This window comes from Phoca vitulina, unplaced genomic scaffold, assembly GCF_004348235.1.
Source record: "Phoca vitulina isolate PV1807 unplaced genomic scaffold, GSC_HSeal_1.0 scaffold41, whole genome shotgun sequence".
In the NCBI taxonomy this organism is placed as follows: domain Eukaryota; kingdom Metazoa; phylum Chordata; class Mammalia; order Carnivora; family Phocidae; genus Phoca; species Phoca vitulina.
This window is the reverse complement of record NW_022589744.1, coordinates 582,812-607,993: the sequence shown is the minus strand read 5'-3', so window position 1 is coordinate 607,993 and position 25,182 is coordinate 582,812. Positions and strand designations below refer to the sequence as shown.

Here is a 25,182-nt window from a genome sequence, read left to right as displayed (position 1 = left end):
GAGCCAGGCTGGGAGAAGAGTCTACTCAGTTCCTAGAACACTATGAAGTGCTCCATAAGTAATAAACATGGCCATCATCTGGGGGTGGGAGGGGGGGGGCAGTCCAAGGGAAGCGATATCTGGGCGACATGTGTGAAGGCCTCTGGACTCGGGATAAACGGTCCCCTCACATTGTCCTCAGGAGGCCTGGTGCTCGTGACACAGATGAAAGGTCTACCCCTGGTGTGAGCAGGACATGGGTAAGGCCTTCCCACACCTGACACTCAGTTCACTGCACGCCATCCTGAAACATCCTCGTCTACCTTAGGGGAACTTCATGAACACAGGCTGCCAGAGGTTTGCCTTCTGCCGCAGAAACTGCAAGAAGATCTAGTAACGGGGCTTTTGTTACACAGCTTTTCCTAAATCTGAAAACAGACAACAGGCCTTTGGGAAATAAGATGTGTTTGTGGATCATGAGTGTGTCCGAGCCTCGCATAGGTTCACCAGAGCAAAGTGGCCTTGTCAGTGTGGACCAGCAATCCCCATCAAGGCATGAGGTGTTGGTCTTGGGAGTGGAGGTAGAAACCTCGATGTTTTCACATATTTGGTGCCCACTTCCCACGGCAAATGTCAATCTGGTGTTCATCTTTATATCTACACGATTCTAGGCCACTGATGGAAAAAATGGAAAAATTCAGTGAGCACAAAAATAAAGTTCCCACAAAAGATGTTGGCCTGATCTTTTCATTGCATGGAATATGTCACAGGGGCATGAAGACATAGCCTGCAGTAAAAATGTGTAGAAAGGGGCGCCTGGGGGGCTGGTTAAGTGTCTGTCTTCGGCTCAGGTCATGATCCCAGAGTCCTGGGATCGAGCCCCGCATCGGGCTCCCTGCTCAGCGGGGGACCTGGTTCTCCCTCTCCCTCTCCCTCTGCCTGCCGCTCTCCCTGCTTGTGCTCTCTCTGTCTGTCAAATAAATAAATAAAATCTTCAAAAAAATTTGTAGGAAAAAACCCAAATCCACTTCCTTCTATGGAAATAAATGATCATTTCCAGAGGTTATAAAACCCTCTAATTTTACCTAAGTCGAAAACCATGACCTAAAAGAAACAGGAGGTGCAGTTCTCATTATGTAATGCACAGGCTGGGGTTCCCCCTTACATTGATTATCTCTTCTAATACTTTTTGAAGCTCTTTGTAAGCTTAAGAATGAAAACACACCTCTCCATGCCATGTGAGTTGAGAACGTTAGCCAGCTACGGGGCACTGACCCCTCTCACATGTAGTTAAGCTTCAAAATACCCTCAGCAATACACTTCTTTGGGCCCAGAGTCCTCCTAAAGCCAGCTGGCCCCAGCGGCAGCACTAAATGTTGGACAAATCCCACATCACTTTCTGGAGAAAAGAACAGTGTCTTCCTAGCTCTTTGGCAATCTAGAAACCTCCACATGATACAGTAGACTCTCAAGTTCATTGATGCACTGAGTGATAGAAAACGAACCTAGAGGTCTCCATTTATATCAGAGGTCTCCATTTCCTGAGATAAGGAATCTTTAGGATTTATAAAATTAAGTTCTTAAAACACTTGTGCTTAATGATTACAGAAAGCTGGTTTCCTTGAACACGGAAGTTTGGGTCCCTGAGAAGAGTATCAAAATAAGGTCTAAAGGTTGCACAGGAGAAAGTTGAAAATAATTTGCTTGGTGGGGATATGGTTGAGACCCTGCTCCAGGGACAGGCCAGAGAGCGGCCTGCAGAGGAAATCACCTATCATGCATCTCTGTGCTTCTGTTGGGACATTCTTTCATGACTCCCCACTAAACAGCTTAGGAATTAGGGGAAAAAAAGGGATTAGAGCTCTTTCTATATCCAATTAGCCCAACCTCGATGAGAGCCAACTCCTAGAAATCCCCTGAACTAGGGCCCAGGTACAAATTCTCTTTATAGGGTAGAGCCCCTCTGAGTGTTTCCATCTCCCTCCTCCCAACCCCCAGGTCATGGTTGGCAATTCTAGCCCACTGACCTTGAGTCACGTGTCCAGCAGCTTGGTCTTCCAGGTTGGGGGTGTCTCCAATGCCTGCTTCCTCAGCTGGTTTATGGTCAGCAAATGAAGAAGATATAAGCAAAGACAGTTACTGTTTGCCAGAAACAAAGCTCTTTGCATTTTCCAGTATTTTTCCAAGAATATTCAGGAAAGGCACATCTTATGAGTACCAAGGGGCTGCTCCTCTGGCTCTTTGCAAATATTATTGCTGGGGATGTGGATGAAAGCAGGTTACTAAGTGAACCCCACCACACCCACATACCTTCCACGTGACCATGAACTTGTAGGAAAGACCTTCTCCACAGTGGGCCCAGGGTCCAGAGCGCCCCACTCAACAAAGACACGCAGGATGGGTGAGGTCAGAGAGGCAGTTTGCTGCTCAGCCTCTGACACTGGAACCATGTCTGAGTGGCAGGTGCACTCCCGGCCCCAGCCAGGGCTCTGGGGGCACCAAGGGTACAAGGAGACACTAGTTGTCTAGGGCTGTTGAGTCAGGCTGGGGTTCACAACCAGGCACCACCATTTACTTAACCTCTCTGAGCCTGTTTGCTCATCTAGACCCCCAGGTGGTGATGCTGGCTTGTCTCGTATAACGGTAGTGATGGTTAATATGAGAATTTGTGTGAATGTGTTTAGCTAAGTGCCGGGAGTATGGGAGGTGCTCCAAAGCTGTTCGGTTTCTTGTCTCCAAACTACTGGGCAAACCCCTCTAACCATGTGCTAGGAGTAGGTGTCACCTGGTTAGAGGGAAGGCAGCGGTGCCAGTGATCAACTTCTAGGGCGTCTTGGGCTCCTGCTCAGGGAGCCACAGGTCACCCCAAATGAAGAAGACCACATCTTCAACAGCACCGAAATCAGTAAGCTTTACTGCAACGCCAATTTCTGCACCATGAAGAACCAGGACATTGCTCCGGACAATGGATACAGCTGTCTATAAAGCAAGTTGGCCACTCGTTGATGCACGCTTGTCTCATGACCCCAGAAGAACCATCCTGCCCCGATGGACAGTGACAGAGAAGCCACCACCCCGAAGAAATGCCTACAAGTTGCTGGCTGGGCCACCAGTCTTTTCTCCCAGTCCTGCGATGTTTGAGATTTTACACCTACAACAGAAATGCCAAGTGACCAGCATGGGCCCCCCATGGAGAGCGTGGATGAGGGAAAAGAAAGATTCTCGGGGTCGCTGGACAGCTGCACAGTGGCCTTATAAACACCTAGCCCGTACGCTGTCCCAGAACAGCTGCAGTGAGGGTAAGAGGGGGCCGGCAGCGGGCTCCCCATTGGCCGGATCATAAACATGACCACCCTCTGGGCCCCCACCAGCTGACACTGTGCCACCCGCGAGGTCCAACGGTGATAGGTCCGTGTCATTTGACAACAGCCAACTGTCCAAGAGATGCAGCTCCAAGCACAGATTTGGTCTGAATTTCTGACGAGGCTGTGGTAGAAAGGCTTGGAGTGACAGCAAGTCCAGCTGAGTGGCACAGAGTCCTGGAGACCGAGAACAGGAGGGGACACATGGGGATGTCACCATTGCTAGAGTGCTGGGAAGTCACCGCACTCACAGGCCAGTGCAGGGTTGAATATCTTGGCCCTGGCACGTGTCAGAAATCGAAGGCTGCTGATAACTCCGATGCCTCCTCCCCAGTTCCCAGCAAGGGGGGGTGCTCAGAGAAGCCAAAGGGGGCAGGGCAGGTGTATGACTGTGGGTGGGCTATCAGGTTACTACATGGCCTCTCTCTATCCCTGAAGCCCCCAGAAGCAGGGGCTCCCACCCCAGCAAGGCAGGGATTCCTGCAGTGGGGTGGCCATACTGCACCCCCAAATGGACCTCAAAGGAGAAGTTTCATCAGTGCACCAAGATACAGCAACTGTGACACGCCAAAGCAAGGACTAAACTAGGGTACACATTGTCCTAGACGATAGCTGGAAAAAAGTCCCCCAATTCTGAAACCTCCCTACCTCGTTGAGGATGTAGAGGGTGGAGAGGGGGGCTTGGAGTGTGGAGGACAGCTACGTGGCCACCTCTCATCTCAGTCCCATTGGAAGGGTTTCAAGGCACCACTCGGAGACACTCGGATAGCGACATGGCCGAGACTACTGTCAGAATCCCACCTGGGAAAACCAGGAGAGATGGGCTGGCCCTGCTTTAGGGGCAGAGTGAAGGGGTGTGGCAGCAACCCATGCGGTCAGTCTACACACCCCAAGTTTGCTTGGGCAAAGAATGCCCATGTGTCTCCCACAGACCCGATACGGGCCCAGGGCAACAGTCGTGTGGAGATGTCTTGGACCACGGCCGGTAGGCCACCAACAGAAGCCAGCCAGCCTCAGCACAAGTAAGCCTAGAGGGGGATCTTCAGATTCCAAGGGGCCGAGGAAAGTGAAGTGTCTGCTGGAAGCCAGTGCAGAGGGAGGGACCTGCGGGGGGATAACTGGGATCGAGGGGCTTGAAGAGCTCCAAACAGGTGCCCACGAGAGAAAGAGTCAACTTTAGACACGGCAGAGCGTTGTGAAGCTGTCTCACAGTAGTGCCAATCCAGGACGAATTTTCCTGCCTCCGGTCTCCCCTGCCTCCCCAGCTCCAGAGGGGTGGGCTGTAACCCCGAATGAGCTTGGGCTACTGCAAGGAACTGGACATGCTACCCAGCACTCGAAGACTGCGTTTTGTGACTGAAGAGACTACAGTACTTTTGGTTACCTAGAAGTGATGATGAAGTCAAGAACAGGTACAGTTTTCACCCTGGGAGAGGAAGGGCTCCCCCACTGAGTAAGCTGTATTGGGACGGGGGAGACAAAAATTGGGTTATCCAAGATCTCATCCCATGAGTCATTCCACAGCCTTCAAACGACCTTCACTGTCGGGATGAGGCCCCGCCTCTCTCCATTTCAAAAGACCAACTCACAAAGCAGAAACTACTTTGATGAGTCGGTGGGGGGGTTGCTGCTGGACTTCTGCGTGGGTGTTCTCCACAAATGGCGCCCTGGAAAAAGGCTGCAGTTTCCCAAATGGCTGCCGTGAGCACCATCTTTAGGAAGGAACGAAGACTCCTGTCTGGGGATGCTTCCCCCACTCTCCATTGCTGCTGAAATCTTGTCCAGAACTCTTCTGCCTGTCTTGTTGAGCACCCTCCAAATCACCACGCCAACAGCTGAATCTTTATGTAAGCCCAAAGAGGAGGACGAGAAGGGGATGAAAGCAAGCTCTCTGGGCTGAGCTCGCCACTTCCTAAGGGCACGGGCAGCTCTGAGGGCCTCTGGTGGCCCTGAGGTCACCACTATTTCTGGTCGGTACCCTGACTGAGCTACTCCCATCATCTGTGTTGACAGGGCAGTCTGGTCATGCCTGTTCTATGCAAACATGTTTGAAGCAACGGTCCTAGAAATGGATGCTAGATCACATTGCTGAACTCCTTAGGGGTTGTCCCATTAAGATCCTCCAAAGGTGTGGATTAGTCATCTGGACCTGCCACATGCTGGGGTACCCCACTAGGAGGTGACTCTGTCACTGGGCAGAGTCCCAGCAGGAGAGGGGACTGAGCTTGGGGGTGAAGAAGGCAGAATCTGCCACCGGCCTGCCTCAGAGGACCCGGCAGAGAGCTCTGAGCTGACATGCTAGCTGAGACGGGAGAGGAGAAGCTGGAAGGATTCCAGAAGGTCCTCTGTCCTCCGAGAGGCTGGCAGGCAGCCATGGAAGCAACAGGGCATCAAGGCACCAAACTCGGAACGACCAAAGATTCCCAGAACCCAGCATCCACCCACGTGGCTGCCTCGCTTGGGGAGAGCATCACCCCTATTCACACCCACTCCTCCACGTAGGGCAGCCGGGCACCCGGCAAGGGTCTCTTCCACCCCGCCATGGGAGTGACCCTCACCTGTGGCTCCTTCTGGGATCTCCGTGTGGGGCTGAGCGGCTGCCTGCTCGCCGGGGGCTCCCTCATCCACTAAGGGCGCTGTCACGTCTGAAAACCGAGAGTCGCCTTAGGGGGGCTAGAATGAGCCAGGCCAAGCCCCTCACCTTACTTCTAGTGTGGGAGCAGGCAGGGGCGGGGAGGCAGGAGGGGACTCAGCGGCATGCAAAAAGCAATACCACAAAGCAGGGCCCAGAGCCGTGCTCTTGCCTGATGTCTCCGCAGGAAGCACATTCATATCCTGCTTGGTGGCATTGGCTCATGAGACACCCAGGCCATCTGCTGGGGACAGCCCCCATGTCAACATTGCAGCAAAAGAGACTGCTGGGTGTGGGCCCAGGTGCTTTTAAAGAAGAAATGTTGAAAATCAGATCATCTCTGTGAGGCTTTGAGCAAGACCTTTGTTCTCTGGGCCTCGGTTTCCTCATCTGCGAAATGGGAGCAAGTGCTCTCCCAACTCCAAGCCCCCTGTCCCCTGAGCCCATGACTGATGGTTGGAAGCACAGACTCCCCTGGGGGGCAACGAACAGGCTGGTCCTGTCCAGAGTTGGGTGCCTGACTACAGGCCTACAGATGGTCCTCAGAGCAGAGGCCAGAGGTAAAAACCCACCACCAGGAATGGCTGTCAGCCTCTCATCAGGGTTAACCCTTCCAAATCAGCAGTCCTCCCCGAGCACTGCCCTGGCACACTCCCAGGCTGTTCCAGGCAGACATAAGGAGTTGTCAGCTTTGAAAGCTTTCCAAGAGCCTGAGTCAGTTTAGTCAAATGGAACCCATTTTAATTATGGTCGTCTCGGGAGCAGGCTGAGCAGCCTGGCAAAGCCCACCCCCAGCAGGGCCCCCTTCCTCATGGGGTGGGAGTGGAAGCTCTTGGGGCTCACACATGTACAGGATCCAGAGTGCAGCAAGACTTGGCTGGAAGATTCTTCCAGAATAATGTTGATGGGAGCACTGAAAACCTTGATTTGGGAGGCTGCCATGAAGTCTGGCGTTAGGCTCTGAGGATCTTCACAGGGCGGTAGCAACTTGCAAAACTGTCCTAACAAGATCAGCGGGAAAGGTCTTGCATTACCAGCTCTAAGAAGAGCAAAGAGCACTAGGCCTGGGTATTCTCCTCACTAGGCTGAGCACCACGGGGGAAGGGCCACGCCCACTTTCTTCCCCACAGACGCACCCTTATGCCAAGCAACTGGCAGGCACTTGACAGTCGCTTTGTGAATTCATTCAAAAGTGGACACTTGGGGAGATGCTGGGCCAGGTTCTCATCCTGTGACAGCCTCCAAAGTCATGGGCAGGGCCAGGAGAAGTGCTGAGAAGCCTCCTGGGGGATGGATGGAAAGATGGAAGGGCAGATACCACAGACTGGTTACTCAAAAGCCATCCTCAATGCCCCTCTCCCTTGATTTCTCTGACTAATGAGTCGGAAAGCAAAATGTTCCATGTTCCAGCCTCCCGCTTGCAGCCAGGGCGGCCATGAGACTCAGCTCTGACCAGTGAGACGTAAGTGGGAGTCAGCTAGCTAGGGCTTGTCGGAAAACTCTTGCTTTCCTAATAAAAAGGAAACACATTTGGTTTCAGGGCCCTTTTGGCCACTTTGCTTTGCTACTTTCTTCTTGCTCTGAAAGCAGATGTGATGCTTGGAAGTGCCACAGCCATCTTGTCACCATGAAGCAACAATCCAACCATTCAGGATGGCAGCAGATAAAGACAGAAGAGCGCTGATGACCCTGGGGACCTGCTGCCCTCCAGACGTCTTATTATGTGAGACACAGAAACCTCTTCATATCTATGCCGCAGCTAGTTGGGTTTTCCATGATCTGAAATCAAATGCAGTCTCAACAGATATAGATGGGAAGAGCAGGTAGTCGAAATCGGGACCAAGGAGCTCTTCAGGAAATACATGAGGAGCTTTATAATAACCTAGACACCAAACGTCTAGAGAGGACAGGTTAGGAGATGTGCTGGAATGAACACCCTGGCCAAGGTCCAGAGGCCTGGACCAAGCCTAGAGCCCAAGAAATGAAGGATACTAAACCAGAGCAGTCCCAACATGTGAGCTTGGAGATGTGCACTGAGCCGGCCCCTTCCTCAGCCCAAAGGCTGCTCTGGGGCCTGGTGGCTCCTGAGAGAAGAGCAAGGTGGGTGGGGGCTTCTGAAGGAGTATGGGGAGGACGATCGACATGGAGCAGGGGCTTTGTGGAGCCGTGCTCAGGCCCCGCTTTGCCACAGAACCTGGCCTCTGCAAATGCGGCCGCCTCAAAGCCCACACACGACGAAGGTGCCCAAACCTGGCCCTGGCGAGCAAGGCATCAAAGCAGGGCTTGGCTCCCGTCACATTCCGGGGCCCGAGCCCGTCCTGCAAAGCCCCGAACAAGCATGTCTCTCAGCCAGAGGGAGAGGTGGCAGCCACCACAGCCAGGAAGGGGGGCACACAGGGCTTAAAGCATGGCTAAGCGCAGGCTGGAGGCGTGGAGCGGCTGTCTGAATGAAGCAATGACAGGAGGGCCCACCTTCGGCGGTCGGCGTGCTCTTAGCATCAGAGGTTTCAGAGCCCGGTTCCTCAGATCCATCATCAGCAGGGGTCTGCAGGGGAGATTCTGGAACATACACAATGAGCCCCTCAGAACGGCGGCCTCTCCCCACCCCTCCTTTTGGCTTCAGGAGGAAATGGGGAGCAGCGTCTTTCAGACCTGAAAATCCCCCAGCTGTGGAACCCAGATGGATGGGACGTGGCCACATGATAAATTCACCAAGGGGACCGATCCCACCCCCACCCCAACACAACTGCATCCCCACACCAGGGTCATCAGGCAAAGATGCTCGTTCCTGGGTGAGAAAAGAAACTGCTTTTTAATCAGCTGGTGGTTTCAAAGGAGGCAAGGGCTCTTATATTGACAAAAGGGAGGACGATACTACAAAGCCAAGCTGTAAATAAACCCGCTGCTGTGTCTTTCCTGACGGAGAGGTTCATGGGAGATCACTACCACTCGTCGATGACAAGTAGACGCCTGGAAAAACACTCAGATCCAACTCCTTCCTCTGAAAAGGAATGAGCTCAGGGCAGACACCGTGACTTGTAACTGGACTTCCGGCTGTGTGTCTGGATTTGACTCAGCTCCTTGCATAGAAAGATCTCCAAGTACTGACCGACAGAACTGGAGTCACACCAGTTCTGTAACACCTGAAATGTATGCCACGGTTATCCACAAGACAACTGTCCTTTCAGAATCCGGAGCCAAGGAGGCTCTGGTGGGCTCCAGGAAAGCCACTCCACCCAGGGTGGGGGCAGCCTTGGAGACATTTTCAGGGCAGGGTCTGGGGGTGGGGGTGGGTTTGTGCACGAAGAAGAACCCCAAAATGAGAAAAGGCAAGTGGTGTTCAACTGCACTGGGAGATCAGACACCATTGCTAAAATGCTGGCACTGGGTACCCGGCCCTGGGGGCGACCATCTGGCCAGAAGAAGGGCTCATTCTAAACCAGTTTCCAGCACACACACAGCAGCCTGAGCCCGGGGCTTGCAAAAACCTGCCAACTGCCTTAAGAAGGTTTTGGACAAATGGTGAGGAAGCATCTGCAGACTGTCTGCTGGGTCTTGCCATTACTAATCAGCCTTGACTGTCCGAGTACAGAAGCATAAGGCACGAGGTGCCCCAAGCACGCTTGTCCCGGAATAGCCTCTCCCCTGCTCGGTCCCGAGCCTGCCATCCTCACCATTTCCATTAGCCTTGTTAAATTTCTTGGAGGGAGGGAAAGAAGGAGGAAGAAGCCTCTTCTGAATGTCTTATCTGGAAGGTCTAAGAAGTTATCCCACTAACACCTTTTAATTCCTTAGGGTGCATTATTCTATCAGTTAACCCCCTGTCCCCTCTCCCACCTGGCAGCTCTTGGCTGTATCGAATCCTTGTCCAACTGGGAGCCTCCATGTAAATACTCTTCGTTCTAGTATTTTATACGTGGTTTCTTGTCATTATTCAAGATAGTCAGTCACTTATCTAAAACGTTGCTAGTAAAGTGACACCTTCTTGCCAAGTCATACCGCTCACTCCCCGTATAAAAATAACTCATTTTAAATCCTTAGAAGCAAGAATAAATTTGATGAGAACTATGGAATCTCTTAAGTATCACTTGCTTTCTTAGGAAGTATATGCTTTGGGTAAACAAACTATATACAAACATTTTCCTTTCATAACAGTGACAAAAAGTTAGCAACTTAAATTTTGCATATATATATACGATACCTATATCATATTTATATATATATATATGTTTTAGCATAAATCTCCTGATCATGTTTTATGTTAAAGAATTGAGTGGTTTTAGGAAGCATACGTGAGACAATTGTGAAACACAAAAGAACTTGGTAAACTTGTTCTAACCTTACAAATTGAATTTCATTTCTCCTCCAAAAAGTAGGAATGGTAAAAACCACCTTTTCTCCTAGACTTTTTTTTTAATGAAATTTTTATTTGAGAGCAGTTCTAGATTTACAGAAAAATTGCAAAGATACTCCAGAGAATATACCCCACATCCAGCTTCCCCAATTATTAACATCCTACATTGTTACAGTACATTCTTTGCAACATTGTATATATTTTAAATTTAATTTTTAAACCAGCCTACTCTAAAGAGAGCATCACTGGCACAATTCACACGGGGCAGAATTCAGTACATGGTGATTCTAAGTTGGATTCCACCCACGAGGGGTTCCCAGGGCACCTGGCTGAGGGACAAGGGACAAAACGGATGACAAGGAGCTGAGCAGCCCTTCTGATAGGGCAGCACCACCTAGCAGCCTGTGACTCAGAGAGGGAATTCCCCTTGTCATCTGTCAACCAGGGAAAGTGACACCTGCCCTTAGCACTTACTGTGAGCACTGCCTGAGACATTGATGGCGAAGGCGTTTGCAATCCTAGAGTTCTACAAAAATGCCTGAATTACCATTTTAAGGAAGTTCCCTTATAAGCAGGGTGGCCACAGACTTTATTACCCAAATCAGGACACTTGAGTTTGGAAGCAGCGATGGCCATCATGACATAGAACAGACTTGCGCGGGGATGTGTGGGCTCAGGTCCTCAGAGGAAGGAGCTCTTAGGGCCCCAGTCAGGGGGGGTCAGGGAGTCAGGGAATGAGGCAAACTCTGGCTCCCACCCCAAGCTGCCTCAGCCAGTGAGGGCTGTGGGGAGAAAGCTGGGGTGCCACTGACCTTTGGAATCGAGTCCTGGGGGCCACCACCCCTCTCATTCTACACGCCTGGGGTCAGGGTGGAGACAGGGAAGGGGGAGGGGCTGGAGGGGGAGGGGGGGGGGGGGAGAGAGCAGGAGAAAGAAAAACAAGGTGGGAAGAGAAAGAGGGAAGGAGGAAAAGGAGAACGTGGGAGAGGAGGAGACAGTGGGGGACAAAGGGAGTAAGGGAGCGAGCAGGACTGAAAGGAGAAAGCAGATTTCTTCACTGCCCTCCCTGGGAGCCGCACCTTACTTAGCAGCTCTGGCTGGAGCCGGGCTATGGTTGGAGAGAGGTCAGAACGCACATTTTTTTGCCCCCATTTGGAGCTTGACATTAGGAGGGCAGGTCTGGCTCCCTGGGACACCTGGCTGGCATGGATATTTCCCCCCACTCCCCTCCCCCAGCACCTGGGGCTGGGAGGCCCTGAGAAGGCCACAGTGCAGCCTCTGAGCTCCCCAGGAAAGCGTACCCACTCTTCCTTCACCTCCTCCAGCCGGGAGCCCACTTGTCTGATCCCCGGGTTCCTCTGACTCCTACATTCTCTGCTTAAACAGAGAGACAGAAGTCACCTTTGGAACCAGGCCCCCGAGAAGTCCTGCAAGTAGGGATTATTGCTCCTCACGCTTCCCCAACCCAGGGGACCTGCTGTTGACCCCACCTCCTGCGGGGAAACTTCCCGGACAGATGAACCCTCTGCCACTTCCGGCCACTACTCCATACCCCAGGCTGCAAAGTGTTTTTATTATTTTTAGCATTAACAGAGAACAAGAGCAGGCTGTTTGCTATTTTGTCTCCTTAGAAATGGGTCTGGAGGGCAGGGACGGAATCCTTACACTAGGGCCACTTGGAGCTGCAGGCAAGGACACAGAGGACGGCGTCCGAAGCAGGAGAGAGGGCATAGTGTTCTCCAGGGGCCTCCCCAGACTCCGTGGTCAGTGAAATGAAACACATGTGTTTGGTAGGGGAGAGGAGGAGGCCAAGACAATTTGGCCCAAAGACTGTATTATAGACTATTTAGAGGTTTCGAGGATGCAGTTTGTTAGTGTAGGTACAGCAGGAATCCCAGAGCTGACCGACTCTTGCTGAAACAGGGCCCAGACAGGCTCGTAAGGAGGACACACAAATAACGTCCAAAGCCGAGGATTCTGCATGCTAATGCATGCGGCTGGTTTAAAGATTAATCGATGTGGCTGAAGACTCAAGTGAGCACCCTGTATTCATCAGACTGACAAACCCCCTGCAGTCCTTGTCACGCTGCTGTCCACACGTGTCAAACTCTCCTTTGGAAAAGTATTCTCAAAGAGCCTCACATTTTGAGTTCTCTTAGCCCTTTCAAATTAAGAGGCTTCACTCTGTTGACAATCCAACAGAAGTATTTAAAATTCCTTTTAAAATGCGCACCCCTCCGGCCAGCCCTTCCCGGAGCAAGCACCTGAGCGTGCTGTGTGTGCGTGCCTGGCCATGCACTCACCTTTCAGGCCATGGTCCACGTCCCCTTCGTGGTCCTGCAGTAGGGTGTAGCCCCCCTGAGAGGGGAGATCTTTCCTCTCCCCCATCCCGTATGCCCCAGCATGATCTTCCATCATGGTGAACTCCTGGCGGGGCTCAGCCATCCTGGGTCAAGGCCCACCTGGGGAAGGGAGATGGGGAGGATGAGCGGGGCATGCTGAGCGGAGGGACCTACACGCTTGGGGGGTGGGGTCGGGGAAGGGAGAGAAGTGCCACCTCCCCAGGGGGTCGTAGAAGACAACTCTCCACCTCCCTATCCCCTCCCCATGGGATGCCCAACCTCATCCCATGTGCCCTGTTTACCTGTATGGGCACTTTTTTTTTTTTTTTTTAAGATTTTATTCATTTGATAGAGAGAGACACAGCGAGAGAGGGAACACAAGCAGGGGGAGTGGGAGAGGGAGAAGCAGGCTTCCCAGGCTTCCTGCCGAGCAGGGAGCCCGATGCGGGGCTCAATCCCAGGACCCTGGGATCATGACCTGAGCCGAAGGCAGACGCTTAACGACTGAGCCACCCAGGCGCCCCCCTGTATGGGCACTTTTAATTCACCTGTATCACATCCAGTCCTACTCAAAACCACCAGGTGGGCAGGTCCAGCGGGCCTGACTTGTTAAGCCCAGCACTCTTTCCACTTCATTAAAATATAAATGCTGCTGACTAGTAGCTTGATTTTAAAAATTTTTTAATGGAAAGCGTAAGACCAAACAGGAGAGGGAAGACATCAGCAGGTAAGGAAAATGAAGCACAGAGAAGCAACCATGATCTTTCCATCATAAGACAACAGTGAAGCAAAACTGACTCTTGACCCAAATGTCCCGAATCCCCCCTCCCCCCTAGCTCTGAGTGGAATGGCCCCTCCTGGAGGTCAGGGCTGCGCCTCCACTCACCTCAGGGGCCCCCACCAGGCCCCTCAGGTATGCATTCCAAGGTTGGGGCTCAGAAATCCCGAACAGCTGAAGAGTAACATGTACACCTCCCGCTGGAGCCCCAGCCGGACCAGCTGCTCCAGCTCCACAGAACCCACCAGAAATGGTCATTTGCTCATACTCTGTCCTCATCTTTATTGAGAATATTTAGTTCATGATTTTAAAAGTAACTCCTACTAACTTTGAATTTCTGCACGTCTGAGTATGCCATTTTGCTCTGGTCCATTCGTGCCACTTTGGGTTATTCTATTATTTTCATTTTTTATCTCTGCAATTTGAGTCTTCTGTCTTTTATTTTGTTATCTTCCTTTTAAAGATTTTATTTTTAAGCAATCTCTACCCCCAACGCGGGGCTCAAACTCACGACCCCAAGATCAAGAGTCACATTCTCTACTGACTGAGCCAGCCAGGCGCCCCAATACCTTCCTTTTAAATTACTCATCTCATATTATTTATTTTCTACTTTATATTTATTTTTACTCTTATCTCTGAAACTCTCCTGTTTTGTTTGTTTCTACTTCCTCTCTTTACCCTTCTGTAATTTTTGGTCTTGATTTTTATTTCTAACCCTTTAAAAATCTCAGCTCTGTCTTGATTTATTTTACATGTATTCAATTGATTTGTTACATAAGTATACATAGTAAATACACACATGTAAATGTAAGTATATGTAAGTAAATATATATAATAAACACAAGTTGACTTATTTACATGTATTTATTTATATCTTTATAGTGTTTTGTTATTTTTACTTTTACTTTTTGCCCCAGATTCATGTCAGCTTTTCATTTAATTAATATTTTAACTTGAGATAATTTTAGACTTACAGACTTACAGATAATTTTAGACTTAGTAAAAGTAGCCCAGAGGATCATTTTATTATTTCTAACCTTTTGAAGTCCCTTTCAAATATATTTGCCTATGTTATCCTTCTATCTTTCTGACTTTTTACATTGTGCTTGTTTTCTTTTAATCTTTCCTTCTTATAATTGTAACTTTTATAATTTATCGTAATTTTAATCTAAATTTAGTCTTTATTTTCATTTTTAAAATGTGTGCTGCCATTTCCCCTTCTTTAATTGCCTTCATTTATGTTCTTTCTTTTATTCTAATTGGATGTAAACATTACTTAAAAATAAAATCTTAAAAAAAAAAAAAGAATGAGCTCAGCAGGACCTCTGCTGTGTGGGTAGCCTGGCCCCACTTAGATATTTACTGCCTATAGAGAAGGGGCCTCTTTTCATTCTGACCGAGGACCCTGTGCCTCAGGGAGCTCTTGGCAAAGGCATCCAAGATTGAGGTTCTTCAAATCTTTGACATCTCCCCAACGATGCGCAGGATTTTATTTTGGGCAGATCAGAGTCCCCATTCATCCTTCAAGGCTTAGGACTTGGTGGTGATATTCTCTAACCTTAGATATGCTAATGGTCTGTTGCCCTTAGAAAGTCCCAAAACGTCAGAACCCCTCTTCTAAGAGGGACCAGTTATCTGAGAAAACTATTGTTCCCCACCCAGCTCTAGGAAGTAGCATCTTCCTCGCTGGTGGAACCTCTCAGGGCGTCCCTGATCACCACCCAATGGCTTGTCCCCGAGACTGGTCCATGAGTCACTTCATCTGGCTGAGTCATCAGATGCCCCACCCTGGAGCGGTGGGATCACCCCAGAAGTTCAAGGCCTCCCAAGCTGGCTGGAGACACTACACCTGACCCAGATGAGCCAGGCTAGCCAACTCAGGTTACCCCGTGCAAGCTGCAGCTCAAGATTCAGTGAATGCTAAGTTTAATGAGCTCTGTGGTTTTGTCCTTTAGATTTGATCAATTCCTTTCAATGAATGACCAAGTTTCCCCTCCTGGAACATGGTAGATGGAGGTGTACAAGTAAAAATCTCATTTACTGGTTTCCTCTTTTATAAAATGCCCGTTTATATCCTTTGCACCTCTGTTCAGATCTCAGTGCTCATTGTAATGACTTGAGTGGGCTCTTCATACATCAATAACATCAACCCTTTATCACATTTGTGGCAGATAGTTTCTCCAGTCAGTCACCTTTATTTTGGTTCCTGATGGCTTCTTACCAGCAAGGCTTTTTTTTTTTTTAAAGATTTATTTATTTATTTGAGGGGAAAAGGGCAAAGGGAGAGAGAGAGAGAATCCTCAAGCCGACTTCTCACTGAGTGTAGAGCCTGACTCGGGGCTCGATCCCAGGACCCTGAGATCATGACCTGAGTTGAAACCAAGAGTCAGCTGCTGAACTGACTGAGCCGCCCATCACCCTTGGCCAGCAAGTTTTAATAGTTATATAGTCACATCTATTTTCCTTTGTGATTTATTCTATTGCTACGGCACACAAAGATCATTGATATTTTCTTTTTTTTAAAGACTTTTACTTTTTTACTTTTTAAAGATTTTATTTACTCATTTGAGAGAGAGAGAACACACGAGGGGGAATGGCAGAGGGAGAAGCAGAAGCAGGCTCCCCGCTGAACAGGGAGCCTGATGTGGGACTCAATCCCAGGACCCTGGGATCATGACCTGAGCCGAAGGCAGATGCTTAACCAACTGAGCCACCCAGGCGCCCCTCATCAATAGCTTCTGCTACGTTTTCAGTGATCTAATTCTTTACATTTGACTTATTAATTCATCTGGAATTTATTTAGGTGTATGACATGAGGTGAGAATCTAAACATTTCCTCCCAAATAAAATAGTTAAACCAACGGCCCAGCCCTAGTCATAGAATCTGTCCTCTCGCCCAAGCAAATGAACCAGCTACTCTGCCCCATTTATCTGCCTGTATTGGTGTTAAAGTTGCCCCCACCCACACCCCCGAGTGAAACTTTGGATCTCAAGTCATTCTTTAGGTGGCCATGGACACTCTCATTTTCTTTTTCAAAACTGTTTGACCTTCTGGGGCGCCTGGGTGGCTCAGTTGGTTAAGCGTCTGCTTTCGGCTCAGGTCATGATCCCAGGGTCCTGGGATAGAGTCCCGCATCGGACTCCCTGCTCGGTGGGGAGCCTGCTTCTCCCTCTCCCTCTGCTGCTCCCCCTGCTTGTGCGCTCTCAGATAAATAAATAAAATCTTAAAAAAAAACCAAAAAACTGTTTGACCTTCTTGCATGTTTTCTCTTGCAGATGTCCTTTAGAATATTTTTTCTCAAATTCTCAAAATTCCATTGGGATTTTGGCTGGAATTGTGTCATGTGCCAAGATGATAAAAATTGCTCTCTTCAGAATATTTAGTGTTCCTATTGGAGGAGCATAGTGTGTCTTCCCATTCATTCTGGTTCCCAAATCTCTCTGGGTGGAGGTGGGGAACGTAGGCCTGCACTTCCCTGGGGGGGAGGTCACTCTTGATGTCTTGCCATCTTCTGTGCTGACTTTGTGAGTGGGACCCTCACCCTCATAGTGCTGATGGTTTATGAAGGGATCTGGGTTTCTGCAGTGGAGGTGATCAGGCTGCAGTTCCAATGCCGAGACTGGCCCAGAAGTGACAGGTTCCCCTTGAGGTCTCCGGGGAATAAACACAGGAAATATTTTCTAGGCCTCTCTCTATCAGACAGATGTGATCCTTTAGCAGAAAATCTCTCACTCAATGAGCTTGTGAAAAGAAGTTGGCAGAGTTCAGGAGGGTTTTGCAGAAGAATGCAGGGGTGGGAGGGGGCATTCTCCTCTTTTCTCTACTCCTGAGGTCAGTTTGCCCCCAGTCCAGTGGTTGGTTGCTCCTATTTTAAAATCACCAGTTTTCGAGAAAGCAGTTCTTCCAAAGGAACCCGGGAGGTGTGAGACGCTGGGGCCCCGCATGCACTATATGGTTCGCCACATTCTGCTCATGGTTAAGTCGCGAAGTCCCAAAGCCCACCCTCCACTTATGCCCTGAAAAGGGGGGGGCTCCCCGATTAAAGTTCTCTTCTTCCGACAAATGGTACAGCCACACATCCCAGCCCTAAGACTCTCAGCCAAAGACAGGAGACTGGAAAACACAAAAATAAGCACAGCCCTGAGGTGGGTACACAGCCCAGACTAGACTCAGTCACCACCCCACGGATCCCTGTAATCTAAGAGGGACGCACAGACAGGAAAATAAACACACAGGGAGTTGTTTTCCGAAGGCTGCCCTGTGCTTTCTTATTCTTCTAAATCAACCAATTTCTCCTCTCTCTCTCTCTCTCATTTCCTACCTCCTGTTTTCCCAGGCAGTGACTTAAAGGCAGTGGGGGGTAGGAGGTAAGGAAGAAATTCTAGGAGAGGCATAAAAGTTGAGTTAAATCTGTAAACTAAAAAGGGTCATTTTTTAGGCACCCTTGGGAAAGTTCCTAACTAGAGAAGACAAGAGCCAGAGTGTCCTGGGGTCTGTCCCTGTCATTCTGGAGCTGAGCCAGCTTTGGCCCACGAGGGAAGGCGCCTTGTCCTGTGAGAGGTCACATTCCCAGCCCCACGCCACCTTGCTGATGGACAGAGTCAGAGTGGGGCAGAGAAGGGGTCAAGTGTCCACAGGGTGAGAGGGACAGACAGACAAAGAAGACATACAGGTGAAGACAGAATAAGGGAAAGGCAAGGGGGTGAAGGTACAGGGAGGGATGAATCCCTGAATCAAATCATGACTGCTGCTACCCAGTCTTTTATTATTATTATTATTATTATTATTGAGGAAAAAGTCACACAACGGAAGATTAACCATTTTAAAGTGAACAATTCAGTGGCATTTAGCACATTCACAATGTGGGCAACTACCACCTCTAACTAGCTCCAAAACATTTTCATCACCCCAAAAAGAAACCCTGTGCCCATGAAACGGTTTCTCCTCATCCCCCCTACCCCTACTCCCTGCCGGCCACCCATCTACTTTCTGTCTCCATGGATTATGTATTTCAGGTAACTGAAATCATTGAGTATGCGGCCTTTTTTGTGACTGGTTTCTCTCACTTAGCATAATGCTGTCAGGACTCAGGGCTTCATTTCTGAGTAAGATTCCACTGTATGGACACACCCCATTTTATTTATCCATTTACCCTTTGATGGACACTCATGGTCTTTTAATAAATGACAAGTTTGGAAACAAGGTAAAATAGAATTTTTTATTGTGACTTTTACCTGATAATGGTGAAACTGGGGTGGAGGGAGAAGAAAGGTGTGGGCGGGAAGGGGGGATGACAGAAGAAGGAGACCGGCAGGGGGCCCCAGACAACCTTCAACTTCCTCCTCACTTTGCCAAGGCTGGGCCCCCATGGGGCACAGTGATGTGTAGGTGCTGTGTAAGTGAGGCCATGCCCCAGCTCCTTTCTGCTCGCAAAGAATGGGAACTTCCGAGGCTGCAAGGAGCCAACTTTCTGCCTGGCAGAGATCACATCTTCTGTGGAGCTTACCTGAAGAGGCACCTCTGTTTTCTGATCATCCCAGGCTGCCCTCGGAAGTGTCCAGAGGTGGATGAGGGAACCCCAGGTACCTAGTCCAGCTGAGAAGTGACTTCTGGAAGGTCACCAGGGGACTCTGCTCACTATTTGGAGCGTATTTGCCATTTTCCTTGACCCTTCCCCATGACAGAACATCTAGGTTCACTACAAGCCCGTGAGGTTGGCAGGACACAAATCCCAGACAGGTAAAGGCCCTCAGAGGCTAAATGACTTGCCGAAGACCATGGAGGCAGTCTGGAACCTGACTCAGATTCAGATAGGGCTCCCTTGGCCCTGCTGTCCTCTGAGACACAGATTCCTGGCAGTTCGGTTGCCTCCGTGTGCTCCCCATCCAGGCCTTTCCTCCTGTATGGTTCTCCAGGGGGTCTGTAGGTTTATTCTGACCTAGGGTGGTCTTTACCTGGTGTAGGTGAAGATCAAATGGCCTTCCTGCACCTACTGCCTGTTTCCTGTTCTTCCTAATTGTCTTACCCACAGCATTGCAGTTTGGTAATGAGTAATTCAGGTTCTAGAAAGCTCCTTGGGTAAGCCAGGGCAACACTGGACACCCTTTTGGCAGCTTTGGAATATTAATAGCATCTGCTTATGTGAGCCCTGTCTATAGCCAGTCACAGGGACTTCAGAGAGAGAGAGAGAGTGAGAGAGTCTCTCTGTAATACAACAACCTCATGAGAGGAATCATTGTCCCTGCTTTCTGGATGAGGAAACAGGCTCAGAGAGGTTCCATAACCTGTTGAGGGTCGCACAGCTAGGAAGGGGCAGAGCAGGGTCTGAACTCGGATCTTTTGATGTTCAGACCCATCTCTAGGCTACTACGTCCCAACAGACTGTTTAAAAAGCACAGCCCGTTTCTCCCGTCCAGCACTGGTCGACATGACGGGCTGTCTGGGCTGGAGGGAGAGCCGAGGGCAGCCGGCGCCCTGGGCGCACCGCGCTCGGAGCCCCACGGACGGAGTTTCGCGTGTCTGAACCGCACGTCCCTCCGCGAACCCACCTCGAAGGCGGGGCTGGTCCGGGCCGAGGGGCAGCCTCGCTAGGGGGCAGCAGACGCGCAGCCGGCGGCGGCGGGCTTCTGCCCCAGCAGCGACCGCAGGCCCCGGGGTGCCCGCCGTGACTCAGCGCAAAGCCGAATCGCCGTCCCGTGGCTCCGTCCAGAAAGAGGACGTTCGCCCTCGGAACCCCTCCGCTGAAAAATCCCACACTGCAAATAGAGAGTAGCGCCGATGCCCAGCTTCGCCAATCTGCCGAAAACACTGAATTGCACCCTTTAAAGGGTGAATTTATAGTACAGGACGTATCTTAATAAAGCTGTTATTAAAAAAACAAACACCCTAAATGGACCTCTCTCAGAAAGCTGAAGATCCAGTAGAGATAAATCTAGAATCCAAAAATAACCTTACAATGAACTTTGTTCCCCAAAGTTATTTTTGGCTTCTGCATCCCATTTTTCCTTTGCTCTGGTCCCTTTTTTGCACCATCGGGAATGTGTCAGTGCACTCGGGTGGAAAACAGAATTCCTCCTAATGACAGGAGCCATGTTTCAAGTGTCTCCAGGTATTGACTCCCATTTAACTCATACACCTGACTCCATTATTACGCCTCCTTCTACAGAGGGGAAACTGAGGCACGGGAAGGTTGAGTAAGTTGCCTCAGGTCTCACAGTAGGCATGTCATGGAGTCCGGGTTCAAAGCCCAGGCAGCCTGGCGCCAGAATCTGACCTAAAATGTTAAGCACACTGATAATCGTGATTGAATCAAGCAGTGATGGAGATGCCCACTTAGGAACACCAGGACCCTTGCTCAGCTGAACTAAAGCTTTTTACCTCGAAAATGTCCTCGTCATATTTACACTCTATTCTTTAATGCTTACGGTCCAACTGTTTTACTTTAAGATACAGAGATTAGTGAAAGGGCACGAATATAGGTCTCCTGGGCTGAGGCGGAGTCGGGGCCCCAGGTCATTAGGAAATCCCTCTACTCAGGAAGCTGGGAGCCAACTACCCGGAGGAAGAGAAAGAGCCTCAAGGGTTTAAATCAACACCCCCTTGAGGCTGACTCTTGGCAACTCTGATGCTTCAGACACCCTTCACTAACAGCTGGTCCCAACTGTGAGTGTCTGAGGAGCTGCCTCTCTGTCTGTGCTGCCCCCCTTCTCCCCTGCCCCCCACAGGTGGTACCCAGCACGGAGACAGGCACAGGGACGTCCTCAGGAAGACGTGCATGAGGGAAGGCTCGTGGCATGGCAAACCTCAGAGGAGCTCTAACGTGTGAGATCATGGCCACATCATATCAGAGTGTACCACAGAATGTTCTAGAACCAAATCTGAACAATAATGAAAAATACCCAGATTTTAAGCATAACTGCCAAATTAAGAGGAGAGAAGATAAAGGAGCCCACAGAGAGGGAAGACTTATGTTGGTGAGAAGAAAATGGAATAATCCTGGGCCTCCATCCAAAGAGAACAATCAACAGTTGTATGAAAGCATGAATGAAGGGCGCTTTTTGGGGGGAGGTGGTGCTGTTGTGCACACACAATGTGTCATGGCTGATGTCAGCTGGCTAATGTCCACCATCGTAAGAAAATTCAGATTGTGTCTGAGAGGACAATTCTAGTTCTAAGCCTCAGATTTCTGTTTTAATTTTTTTTTTTTCAATAAAGGCTTCTCTCCTCCTTTGTAGTCACTGGCATAGAGAAATAGTTCTGTAACATCTGGCAGGGTGACAGATCAGGCTTGGGTGGGCTTTGTGTTCAGAACTGTGGTCGCTTTCCCTCCAACCCCCTTTCTGATATGTTTTCCATCAGTCAGGTCTCAATGAGGACGGCACTGCTGTGTGACATCTTGATGGGTGGTAGAGACAGGTTGCTGAGCCTCTGTCCTATTCAGGAACCACCAATGTCCCTGGCCACCACTTTAATTCTACCTGAGATGAAAGCCCTGAACTCAGAGCACCAAATGGATAAAGAGGAGTCTCTTCTGATATCAAAGCCAAGAAAACAAGAGCAAAAAATTGCTTTTCTTGGGCAAACCACTCTTAATTCTTAGAGAGAGAGAAACAGAGAGAGAAAATGTATTGTTTTATAAAAGTGATTCATAGGGGCGCCTAGGTGGCTTAGTCAGTTGAGCATCTGACTCTTGATTTTGGCTCAGGTCATGATCCCAGGGTCCTGGAATTGAGCCCTGAGATGGGCTCTGCACTCAGCGAGGAGTCTGCTTGAAGATTCTCTCCCTCTCCCTCTGCCCCCTCCCCGCCCCGCACATGCACAAACTCTTTCTCCAAAACAAATAAATCTCTTTTAAAAAGTGATTCATAGTCATTATTAAAAAGTCAAATACAAAAATGTGAAAGAGCAAAGCAAAATAACATGATACCTCTCCTGGGCACGCATAGAATTTTCTCTAAATAAGACCATATTCTGTAGCCTATTTCATTCACTTAATAATATGGTATATTAATAAGCTTTATCTTATTTTTGGTTGATCTTTAGTGGATATAATTTGTAGTGCTGCTGCTGTGTCTCTGTCTTCCAGCTCTAACAGGCAGCATAGGGTCCACAAACCAACACAAGATTACACTTAACAAGTGCTGGGGGGAGGGGAGCTTTTAGGGCCTCCCCCCACCTTTTTTAGTCATCCATAATCTTCCCCTTATAAGAATAGATATATCTAGAGCCAGGCACTCTTTACACATTTTATCTCATTTCATCCTCGTAACAACCTATGTGAAGTAGGAAATACTATTTTATCTCCATTTTTAAAAAGATTTATTTATTTATTTGAGAGGAAGAGAGAGAGCAAGCAGGGGGAGGGGCAGAGGGAGAATCTCAAGTGCGGAGCCCAACATGGGGCTCGATCCTAGGATCCTGAGATCATGACCAGAGCTGAAATCAAGAGTCAGACGCTTAACCAATTGAGCCACCCAGGCACCCCTCTTATCTCCATTTTTGCACAGAGGCTCAGTTGCCCAGGGTGGGGCGGGGGATGCGTGTGGCTGAGTCTGCAATCTTAGCCTTCACTGGGTGGGTTTGACACTGGGTGGAGACCTCTATCAAGGAATCATGAAGCTCCACTCCAAAGCCCTAATGCACGTCATCTCAGCTCCATTTTGCAGCTGGGGAAACCGAGACACAGAGAGGCTGGGGGACCTCCAGGGGACCTAGAAGTAGTGGCAGAGCTGGGGACAGAGTCTGGTGTGTGGTGATTTGCTGGAAAGCTCAGCTAAGGAATGGGAAGTCGCCTGGAGTGTGCATGGGAACTGACTGTGGGCAGGGCTGAGCGGGGTCTCGGACAGGAAGACAGAGACAGAGCCATAGCTGATGAATGGGCCTCCTCCATCAGGCTCTTGCCTCAGCAATGCCTCGGGAGCTGGGAAGCCTCTCAGAGGCACCCTTGGGCTACTTGCCAAAGAGCATTATGGGTTCTGAGAAGCACCTGCTCCTCCATTAGCCATTCCTGGGACTGATGGATGGCACTCAGGTATCCCTTTCTCAAGGCACTTTGAGAACACTGCCAGGCCTCACCCTCACAGCAGGGTCTGGGAGGCACCCTCCATCCTGCCCCCTCCATCCTAGGCCCAGAGGTGAGCCTGGAGGATCCCTTGCTTCACTTTCCTCACCCCTCTGCCCCCGGGGCTCTCCTGTGAAGCGGGGTCTCCAGATCTGGAGAGGCCATCTTTGTGTCTACCCCCACAGGTGCACCAAGAGGCTGCTCAACCACAACTCCTTTGCTTTTTTTTTTTTTTAAGATTTTATTTATTTGTTTGAGAGAGAGAGAGTGAGAGAGAGAGAGAGAGCATGAATGGAGGGAGGGGGAGAGGGAGGGGGAGAGGGAGAGGGAGAAGCAGACTCCCTGCTGAGCATGGAGCTTGACACAGGGCCCAACACGGGGCTCGATCCCAGGACCCCGGGATCATGACCTGAGCCGAACGCAGCAGCTTAACTACTGAGCCACCCAGGCGCCCCCACCCCAACTCCTTTGTGACATGCATCAAGTCCAGCCTTGTCAGTTGAATGAATGCCTGGACTCTCGGCTTCTGAGGGGCAGGCATCAGCTCCACACCTTCCTGAAGGACCCTTGTTCTCGGCTCAGATCTCTCCATGGATTTGGGTGGAAAAGACACCTGGTGTGAGTTAAAGCCCTGGGTTTGAGGCTCAGTGGGGACCACTAGCTGCTCTATACTGGGCCAGTCACTTGCCCTCTCTGTACCACGGATTCCTCATTTGTAACAGGGCCATGAGGACACATGTCTCACAGGGTGACTGTGGGGGTCACTGAAAACATGCACGTGAGAGAGAGCACTTTAGTGAACTGCCGTGTTCTAGACTGATGTAAGGGACTGTTGTCAACACAGGGGAGATATGAGCAAGGAGAAGGTATCTGAAGGTGGGGAAGAGGAGGCTTACCATGAAGGGATAAGATAAGGGGCCAATCTGAGGGCCTTGGTCTGTGCCTCTACTCCGAAGGAGGGGGAGTAATGGCACAAAGATGTGAGAGGCAGCATTGAGTCAGCCCGGGGAGAAGAGGGGAAATGAGGGGGTCCTTCTGGGGAGGTCTCAGAAATGGTGGAGAGAAGGTAAATGCCAAAAGCAGAACTAAGGAGTCTGAGCTCCACATTCCTCCCAGTGCAGGCACGGAGAGGATGTGGCAGGTGACTGGGGAGGGACGAACCGTGGCCCCAAAGTCTCAGCTTGCTGGGAGCAGCCCTGAAGCTGCGAGGGAGGCCGGAGTTGCCAAAGCCACAGGAATGACCAGAAATGGGCTCCTTTTGCCATGACATTTCATTAGATGGGAACAATGGGGAAGACACAGAGGGAAGAGGAGAATGAAGAAGGAAAGCGGTCGTGTTTAAGATGTTTTCATTTCTATTTTTTGAATCTGAGGACATCTCTGGAAGACGCAGGGGAGAGGAGAGTGGCGGGAGCCTGCCGCTAATTAGCAGCTGTCCCTCAGTAATGAGCGGCCTGAACTCAGCATTGTCTCAGAAGGACGGAAAATAAACAGTGTCCTTCCAACACACATAAGAAATGCCACAGCAGCCCAGGCACACCATCCCTGAATCCCTCCTTTGACAAAGGTGCCCCGACACGGTATCGGGGCCCGTGTTAACAACAGTACAGCACAGTGGGCATCAGGCCAGGCTGCCACTTAGTAGCTGGGTGACCTTGGGTGAGTCACACAACC

General features: G+C 50.0%; 1 protein-coding gene across 9 annotated transcripts in view; it reads right to left on the bottom strand.

Annotated features, from left to right (window-relative positions):
- MAPT (microtubule associated protein tau) overlaps positions 1-25,182 on the bottom strand; it is a 94,468-nt gene that overhangs the window by 32,351 nt on the left and 36,935 nt on the right. For 4 of the 9 annotated variants that reach the window (XM_032429418.1, XM_032429422.1, XM_032429419.1 and 1 more), the window contains exons 2-5: positions 12,631-12,789; positions 8,446-8,532; positions 5,900-5,986; positions 2,007-2,072 (exon numbers count right to left, since the gene is read on the bottom strand). In XM_032429418.1, coding sequence (XP_032285309.1) covers positions 2,007-2,072; positions 5,900-5,986; positions 8,446-8,532; positions 12,631-12,772 — 382 coding nt within the window. In that variant the 5' untranslated portion in view covers positions 12,773-12,789. The remainder of the gene's footprint in view (positions 1-2,006; positions 2,073-5,899; positions 5,987-8,445; positions 8,533-12,630; positions 12,790-25,182) is intronic. The other 5 variants (XM_032429427.1, XM_032429421.1, XM_032429425.1 and 2 more) reach the window with 2 other exon arrangements.